The following is a 9,813-nucleotide window of genomic DNA, read 5'->3' as shown; positions in this document are numbered from 1 at the left end:
TCAAGGAGAGTCTTTAGACGTTTTTCAAGACTATTTTCTAAATATCTCATCTTGTATGTCCATTATATTGGCGACTACGTTAGCCATGAACTCAGAATGGTATAGAGTTATAATAAATCATTTTAAACCAAAAAGGCACACATTAAACAAATTGATTTACAGGGAATATTTATGCTACATGAACATTTTCGTAACCAGCATCACCATTCTTTCTGTGGCTGAAAATACATTTCATAATGTAATAATAATAATAATAAACTTTATTTGCACAGCACCATAGTTAACCAGAGACTCGGTCTAATTCGGTCTGTGCCCATTAAAAGCTTTGTATGTGAGGAGGAGGAGCTTAAAGTCAGTCCTGTGTCTTACAGGCAGCCAAAGCTGGACTGATGTGCTCTCTTCTCTTGGTTCTGGTTAATACTCGATTTGTTACTAACACTCAAATCACACCTTAAATTCAATGATTTTGCAGGAAAAAGTAAGCTAATTTTATTACCTGTACGTTAACATGATTAACTGTTGAAACATGGAGGAAGTAACGTTATTAAGGATCAAGAGCCATCACTCGAGTGTAAACACATCCTTTCACCACCAGCGTCACGGAGAAAAGATGATCCCAACATGTGGGTAAGGCTGTGTTATTTTCACACAGCCTGACCTTCAGACTTTGCTCATTAAAAGCCTTTTTCTTCCTAATCTTTGAGACACAAGGAAAAAAAGCAGGTCACCACCAAAAACAAACAATCCTTAGTGGAAAATCAAAGAATTCTTCAGTCACCTCTAAACAGGATGTAAAACCATGTCATCCTGTTTTTTTTTTAGTATTATCTTTGACTCCTCCTCTGCATAAGATCAGGTAAAAAAAAACAAAAAAATGTTTAAGTTAAAAAAAAAGTTTATTAGTCTTAACACAATAATTACATTTGACACATTTATCATAAAAAACATACATAAAGCCTCAATTTGAGATTTCAGTATATTAGTTTTATTCTGAAAAAGGTAGGATTTGCTGGTCTCAGCATGACATTCAAATGTCAGATCCATTTGGCATGAATTTTTCCTTCTCAGAAAATAATAAAGAAAAAAGTAGCAATGTGTTTTGTTTAACTATAACTATATATTAAGCCACATTGTGAAAATTGCGGGGATCCAATTTAAAGGTTTCCACATTTTGGTCAATACTTTTCATAAACACAGACCTGAGGAAAGTTTGGAAGTTAAACCTGTACCTGCGTCAAATTAATATCAGAAAAAGGTGTGAGGCACATTGACAACGGGCAGAGAAGGTCAACAAGTTATTTTTTATCCATTCGATTGTACAAAACAAATGTTCATATTAAGGCTATAAAGCTTGACAGCAAAGAAAGGCTCAGCTATTAATCAACAACTTTAATGGTTGTACTTGGTAGATCAAGGAGGTATAGGAGGCAGTAAACACTAAAATGGTGCCGGGCCTTCTTCACTGTACCCTCTGCTCTTTTCTTTTGGCACAAAACAAAAACCGAAAAATCAATACCAATTAGCAGAACTACCTCCATCCTTCTTCTGTGCTCTCCACCTGTCCTCTGTACCATAAAAGCACTTGGTCATCAGCACTTTGGTCGGCTATCAATCAGCAGTAACAAAGACTAACCTTAGAATGATGTATAGAACTTCATTCAATAACAATAAAAAATAAAACAAAGTGTGACAGTGTAGTGGGTTTTGTAAGTGTGGTCCATGTTCCCTGCCTTACAGTCTGATTCCTTGCATTTAATTTCAGATTGATTTGTTTGACTGTTTTTTTTTTTTTTTTTAACACATTTTTAAACAAATGAATCTATCAAAGGCAGAGAACACTCCGGAGGCTGATTCCCTAATTCCTGCATTTTCATTTCAATGTACTGTTTACCTATACTTGGGAGGCTCGGGGACCACCGCAAAACCTCCCAGTTTAAAGATGCTCTTGCAGATTACAAGTTTTGACCCAAGTGACAAATTATCCCAATTGATTCTGGTTGGTAGTTCTATTAATAACAAGCTATTTTTTTCCATTCTTCAGCTTGTTGCCAGTTTAGTAAATGGACAGCTAGCTGCAGTTCAACTCATGTGAAAACCTCCGAGTACAATCTCTGAGGAACACTGACGGGCAAAACATGTTACAAATAAGTACAAACCACAGTTGTTTAATTGTCTCTGTAGCAGGTAACTCTACAACGAGTCACATGAACCACTGAGCCCCTTCTCTACAACTCAAATATGAGGCAGCACTCCTCTGTGGAATCAGCATTGTTAGTGTTGGGTTGTTGTCTTGTACCTGCGGTCAACTGGGAAACCAACAACAAGCTATGAAAGTTTTAGGATTGTCTGCAGTGTGAAGGTTAATATTAGCAAGAAAGGAGTACTGTTAAGACACTTGAATTTCAAAAGGTGGATGAATGCATCCATCTGGTAAATATTTGTCAATAAATGTGAGTGAGTGAGTGAGTGAGTGAGTGAGACGGAGCGAAAGAATTATTCTCGGTAGCTGCAATTCAGCATAGCAAACAAAGTGTAGGCAGTATCTGGGCTCCCATCTGATCTCTCAATGCCTGATGGTTCCAGAATGTACAGGCCAAGTGACGGTTGTTTTGGTGCAGAGCGTCGTTGGTTTGGAAAGTGGCTCACAATTTGTTGAAACACTCCTTGGCGTTGGACCACACCTGGATTCCCTGAAACGGTGAATGAACAGTGGAGAACATGAGTGATTTTGAGATTTTTAAAGATAGGATTTTAGAATTGCTTAAGAGTTGACATGACAAAACACAGGTCTTTTTTTTTTTTTTTAACACGGGCGAGTAGAAACCCAAACTGTGGGAAAGAGAAAGTACAAAGCCACACCTTCTTACAGATGCTGATCTGCATGATGGCAAAGCTGATTAGTGCTTCACGCAAATCTCTGTTCTTCTGCTCCTTAAAACGTTCAATGTCGCCCCACGCTGTTCGCACAAACTCCCTGATGACGGCCACAAACAAAAACACATTCCTATTGTCAGTCTTTTTGAGTGGATGAGATGCACAGGAAGAAGAATAGGAGACGAGGTAGAGGAAGAGAAAACTAAAACAATGTTTGTTCCTTATTTATTTGTGTTCTCGTTCCTGATAAAGGAGGTTTTTGTTTTCAAAACTACGGAATAATATCAATTACGTCTTTTTAATTACACATCGACTCTCGGCCACCTGACCGTTGGTTTCAACTTTAGGGAAGTAACTCTATTCACGAAATATGAGATATCTGTTCTCCTGTTTTTGATAATCAAGTTGTGAGGATATATTTGTATTATTTGGTTGATACAATTCATCGGTCGGTAACCAGAGTCGGATTATGTACTCTTTAATTTCAGATAGTAGTAAAACAGACTGTGGTGGATGTTTGGCTTACTGGCACTCTGTGTTTTTCTCCTTGAGTGTTTCCTCTTCCTCCTGGATACTCAGCTCCAGGGCTGCCAGCCTGCTCTCCCTCTGCTCCTGGCTCTCTTGGCCAAATAATTTACTGGTCATTCCCTTCAGAGAAAAGATTCTCACCGTCTGCACTCGCACAAAGACAGAGACAGACACACAAATGAACTCATTCAATTACAATCACAAGGATGTTTTTAACACGTGCCTAATTCTGTTGACTAATGTTTAGCACTTGTTTGTGTAGTGACATTTTGACAGCTTTTAAGTTGTGTGTGACACCTAAGATGGTGTGTGCGTGTGTGTGTGTGTGTGTGTATTTGTTTTCAATTTGAGTAAAAAATGGATGAAATCTTCAAACAGTGCAAAAGTTCACATTCACCTTCTGCCTAAATGTTATAGTATAATTAATTTGTAAGACCTGAATATCTGTTGATGTGTGTGTGTGTGTGTGTGTGTGTGTGTGTGTTACCCCGGTTTCCAGCTCTTCTTTCTGTTGTTTCTTGTGAGCGAGGTCCTGAGCTGCCATCTCCAACTCATACTGGATCAACTCGTTTTTCTTACATACTGACCTTAAAACACACACACACACACACACACACACACACACACACACACACACACACACACACACACACACACACACACACACACACACACAGGGTTTAGACCCAGATTGAATTGGAGTCCCGCAACATGAATGCATACTTAATATAACTTAATTTGTGTTCATTGATGAACAGCTCTAAAACACACCTGAGGATAGCTTTTACAAAACGTAGATATGAGGGCAATATGAGTTGGAGAAGAAAAGTTAAGACTTTATCTTTGAGATAACACCGATGCCCCGATCCACGAGGAGGATCCTCCCATACTTGTCTGATAAATTAAGAAGACAAGTCCTCTTGAGTCTGATGTTAATCACAGCTCCATAAAGAGTCTAGAACAATCCAGGAGGATGGATTATTATAAGGCCTAAATCAATAATTCTACTTTAACACATCGGGTAAACATTCTTCCCCCAAATTGTTTAGAACTGTAAGAAACCGAGAACTAATTTTCCACATATTCAGATGGTTTGTCCATCCTGATGGAGGACATTAGCTAAATTCACTTGTCTTCTATGAGATGGATTTATAAATCTAGATAGAGCTAGATTTACTTCTAGATAAATGTTTCTTTCCTTCAAGCACTCATGTACCTGACAGCATCAGTGTAGAAGAGGTATTCTTTCAGCTGGTCTGCGTAGTGCTCTTCCTCCTCCAGTATGTCATCTATTGATGATGCATACCTGGGCACATACACAAACCGTCACATTCAGAAGCGAACCCGTGTCAATCAAACATTATGCGTGAGAGTGTGGGTGGATGTGACAACTCGGTTAACACATTGAAATGCAGGTGATGAATTGAGATGGTACACTGGTTGGGAGTAAGTCTCCAGTGTAGGCTGCTACTTACGTGTCCATGTGGTGGCCGGCACTCTGCAGTCCATCTCCCATCTCTCTTTCAATGGCACTCCACTCACTAGAGGCCGGAAATTTGTATTGTAACATGTATTTACCAAAAAAAATTCAATGTGATGTAAGATATGATGTGGCTCACATCTGCTTCTTCAAGCAGCTGTGTAGTGCAAATGTAGATTGATCCAGTACATGCGCCGATTGTTATTTCCTATAACTTGTTGGTTCATTAATGCTTCATTTCATTTCAATGTAATTCTTTGTTTCAGCCCTGATCTATGACTTTATCAATGTAAAAAAAACCCAGACACAATAAAACAGGTGTTTCTTACCTAAAAACTCTGCCGTAGTTACCGTGGACCTTGTAAACTCCATACAGCCTGTCTGCTACACGCTAAGAAAAAAGGAAACCGTTTTTTTGTTGTTGTTGTTGTTGTTGTTATTTCAGATGACCCGCTATCTAAAGTCCCTCAGGTGATACACGATACATGTGAACATGGACTCAAATGACTTTCTACTGACGATAAAGGCTTGCAAATTCATGTTTACGCCGAGAATCAACATGCACTGCAGTCATCTTTTAAGTCACTGCTGTGAATAGCCACGAAAATAAATCCAGACTAATACTGGGTTATGAACAAATGTAAGCAGGAGGTGGATTACTTGCCAAAGACAAAATGGCAGTGAGTAACTGATAAAGACAGCCATAAATCTACCATGTTGGTCCAGACATTTTGTGTGCGTGTGTGTGTGTGTGAGAGGGTGGGGTGGTGTTGACACACCAACTGTCAGTGAAATTTGGATTTCACTGAAGGGAAGCTCATGGTACACAACACAACATGCAGACAGACATAAACTTGACCTTAACGCTGGCCAGATCAAAACAGAGTGTTAAATTGCAAGCGTGTTTAAATGTGCCAAAACTCACCGCTCGCACCCGCAGTAACTGAGAGATGACAGCGTGCATTTCATCACTGTATTGCTTCAGAGCTGTGAATCGCCTGGAGAACACAACAAATGGGTAATTTGTCACGCCGTGTTTTTGCATTGTTTAATCTGAGCATTGTGTACGTGTGTCAGTTTGTGTTACACCAGAATAAATTCTTTTTGAATATGTTGCTAAATGTAACTTTGCTTTTAGTGCTTATAAATATCTTCAAGCTTTCATTATCATACCTCTTACAACCTGTTATTAATATTTAATTCAATCTACTCTTTAAAAGCTGCTGGGAAACTATTTGACGACAGCTCAAAAATGAGTCTCCATTGTGTGATTTGTTTGCATCCTGGCGAATGAAATGTAAACTTACATTTTCAAAACAAGCGCTTGTGTCTGTTTTACACCTACTTGTCAGGGTTCTTGACTCTGAACATGGCACTCAGAGACTTTAGTCTGGAGTCAACCTGGCAGGGAACAGAATTAAACACATTTTGCAGATGGCATACAGGAAAATCTATCAAGCGGTGCTTTTGATATGATCCAGTTTGATATCATAAAACAATACCGGAATATTGACATTGCTCGGTAATGAACGAATTCTCAGTGAAGACATTCAGTAAGAGGAACTTGTTGAATGTTTGTAAAACAGTTCAAATACAATGTACCGCTTAAGTTGAAAGTGACAGAGATCAAGCACAACTGACGGTACCTTTTCTTGGAAACCTGTCTCCAAAACTGCATCCCTCCATCCCTTCTCCTGAGGACAGATGATGGACACAAGACAGACGGAAATATCATTCATGCTGTATATGAACGGGTCTTCTAGAAGACAGCAACACTATAATTAAATAACAAAAGGTGCTGCAATGGACTGAGCCTTTTGCTACAAGCCGAGTTGAAATACAAATCAGTAGGTTCCTTTTAATGTGGTATCCAATGGCAAGACTCTTCAAGAAATAATTTTACAACTTGGAAAAGGGCGATATTTCTTGTTCCTCCTCCCATCAGTGCAGCCTCTTGCATTGTTTTTCAATAGTGCTATTTTCAATTTGAAATCTCTGTTATAGAGAATATGCATGATGTAGAGCAGCTGACCTATAAATCGTGTATACGTGGGACACGTGTTTGGTCACTAACCTCTGTGAGAAAGAGGAAGAAAATCTCGTCACTGGAAAGGACAGAATGTGATGCAACACGCAACAGGAAGTTCTCCAGGCCGACTCTTCGCCTCTCAACAAAGTCTGGGTCGAGGTTGTCTGCTGAAAGCTTGTGCCACACAAACTCGGCCTTCAGGGGACACAATCAAGGGAGAGAACACAAACAGCGCAGGGTCAAAGACTAGGCAGTGTATCGTCTACGATGAGGACGAAAGTGAGGGCAAGGTTTAGTTTATTGGTTGTATCCACCAAATGAATAAAATATCACGAATCTATTAGTTCGTGAATTCGTTTTACCCTGCCACCTATTTGTGACTCACCCTTTTCTCTGGCAGCGGGGGGGACGATGATGTAGGGATAGGTGACCAGGAGGTATGTTCTCAGCAGCTCAAACTCACTGTAGCGCCTCCACAAAGTGTCGGGTGTAGCTGGCACACCTCCCTCTGGGACTGCTTCAGCTGGCCTGCAGACAGAAGAGTGGGAACAAACAGTATTTTTGGTGATTCACATGTGTTTCCTTGAAGTGGTAAGACGTTTCGTTCAAAGCAGCTTCAGCCACAGAAAGAGCAACACATGACATCTAAGTATGATTTTTTCCAGTTGCCTTTTTCAAGTAAGGGTGGGAAAAATAATCACGACGTCTGTGACAAGATGATCTTTTAAAATATCCATTACCCCAGCGATCTCGCTAATTGCCAGCTGAAGAGCCAACTAATCTCCCGTTATAGTGATGATACTAATCTGCTCTGTGACCTTTGCATGCAGCCAGCTGTGATTACATTAGTATGTGAGTATGTACACCGATCAGGCACGACATTAAACCCACTGAGCATGAGGTATAATACAGCAGCACAGAAATAAATCCTGCCTTTGTAAGGATGTTTGATGTTGTTTTTCAATCTGAGTGAGAGGTATTGATTTATTTACGTGGTCATTTTGGAGACTACGGCTTGTGGAAGCGTTAAAACTCTGTGGGTTTATACTAAGGGGTGTTGCAAATATTTTGACCTTGCCATTTAAATTAGGGTTGACGAAATAGTAGGACCAACTCTGGACTGTTGCATGAGACTTTATGCTTCACCTGTCAGATGTTTTCATGTTGCGACTGATCGGTGGAAGTGTGTACATGTCATTAATCTGTGTTTGTTTTCCCCCACTGCATAAACAAATCAGAGAACATACGATAAGTATGACAAGTAAAACAAAGGTATGCAGGACAATAAATATACAACCTGTTACAGACATGGACATGTCTGATAGAAAGAGATAACAAACCCTGTTGGGTTATTATAGCACCATATTAAGCCATTTGTATACGCTTTAACCCTGATATCAGAAATCTGGGTAAACAATCACTTCATTGGTAAAAAACAAAAACAAACAAACAAACAAACAAACGCTCCAGTTGTTGACCTACCTTATTTCTATGAGGTAGACAGTATAGGTTTCTTGCATGTTGACCGTATTCTTCCCGGTTCTCTTCTCTGCCTCCGCCACATTTATCTCCATTTTCCTCAACAGAGCTGTCCCTCTTTCCACCATCTACAGAGGACAGAAGAACTGAAGAGTAAGAACGTGAAAAGGCAAACAAAAGGGGAAAGAAACATAGAAGTGCGGTGTGAGACAATTATAAGAGGGCGCATCAAGGGAAAGTAGCATCAGGTGAACAGGCAGGTGTGATGGGAGAACAACAGACAGGGACAGACAAGCATTAAAAGAACAACAGACAGGGACAGACAAGCATTAAAAGAACAGGAGACACACAGACAGACAAGCATTAAAAGAACAGGAGACAGGGACAGACAAACATTAAAAGAACAACAGACAGGGACAGACGGATATTAAAAGAACAACAGACAGGGACAGACAAGCATTAAAAGAACAACAGACAGGGACAGACGGACATCAGCTCTGCCACTGAAGACAGTAACTAAGTCTGCTCCTCTACAGGTTGATGACAGACGTATGCATGTCACGAGACATGACAACAACCAGCAAAATACCGGGAATACCGAGGTGTAGTATTTTGAATTACAGACACCACGTTCACTGAGACTGGACCTTCACAAAAGAAAAGAGGAATGAGGCTAATTTAAAGTAAACTAAACATACGTGGTTTAGCGTTGGAGTTGCTAGCTAGCAAGCTAACGGGAGGACTAAAGTTTACCAAATGGTTTTTGAGACACCGTTGTCTCGAGCAACTGAAGCTCATTTCGTAACTTGAACCTCACATTGCTCATCTGGTTGAGGATTCAGCCGTAAAGCCGACGTATGTTCCACAAAACCGGACGAGCAAAAAGTCTCGTCACTAACTCCGCTCAGCTCTGTTAGGCCTCGTCGGGAAGGTTTTCACCTGTGAAAACGGGCTTTTTAAACTCCAAACAAGCTTCAAGTAGAATATAACAACAAAAAAAGTACGACCGTGTTGATTATGTTGTTCTCTGATTCCGTAGGACTGATGTCGGCGCTACCAATCGCGGCTACCTCTTCGCTGCTCCCAGAGTCCGCCATGATCATCTGGCTGCTGCTGAGCTGGCGGAGTGGACTGTATGGCTCTCTCGCTCTCTCTCTGCGCATGCGCTCTTGAGGCTGAGGCCAGGGATCAGTGACCGCTTTTTCTGCTGATAAACTAAAGATACTAATAAATCAGTATTAAATCGACATCGTTAAAAAGAAGCGACTCAACAGCAGTAAAAGTAAAAGTACCAATAGAGCAATGTAAAAACACTCTATACGTGAATAAGTTTCACGAAATATCCTGGCGAGCTTGAACTATTTTATATTCAGTTTTATTTCCAGGGTCAACAGATAAATCCAAATGGTCATCAAATGATTAC

At 40.2% G+C, this 9,813-nt stretch overlaps 1 protein-coding gene across 1 annotated transcript; it reads right to left on the bottom strand.

Annotated features, from left to right (window-relative positions):
- Positions 1–877: 877 nt before the first annotated feature.
- Positions 878–9,516, bottom strand: LOC138201267 (sorting nexin-4-like). Its single transcript, XM_069154617.1, is given in 15 exon segments — positions 878–2,690; positions 2,860–2,974; positions 3,401–3,546; positions 3,890–3,989; positions 4,619–4,708; positions 4,878–4,943; positions 5,212–5,273; positions 5,808–5,880; positions 6,228–6,283; positions 6,529–6,576; positions 6,957–7,106; positions 7,297–7,317; positions 7,319–7,439; positions 8,394–8,518; positions 9,461–9,516. Coding segments are annotated over 15 exon segments (1,254 nt in total). The 5' UTR covers positions 9,494–9,516; the 3' UTR covers positions 878–2,642.
- Positions 9,517–9,813: the final 297 nt, after the last annotated feature.

Source organism: Embiotoca jacksoni, unplaced genomic scaffold (assembly GCF_022577435.1).
Source record: "Embiotoca jacksoni isolate LCO1_2020_lvr unplaced genomic scaffold, fEmbJac1.0.p SCAF_2, whole genome shotgun sequence".
Classification (NCBI taxonomy): domain Eukaryota; kingdom Metazoa; phylum Chordata; class Actinopteri; family Embiotocidae; genus Embiotoca; species Embiotoca jacksoni.
Note: the sequence above shows the minus strand (reverse complement) of the source record. Positions and strands in the feature narration are given on the sequence as shown.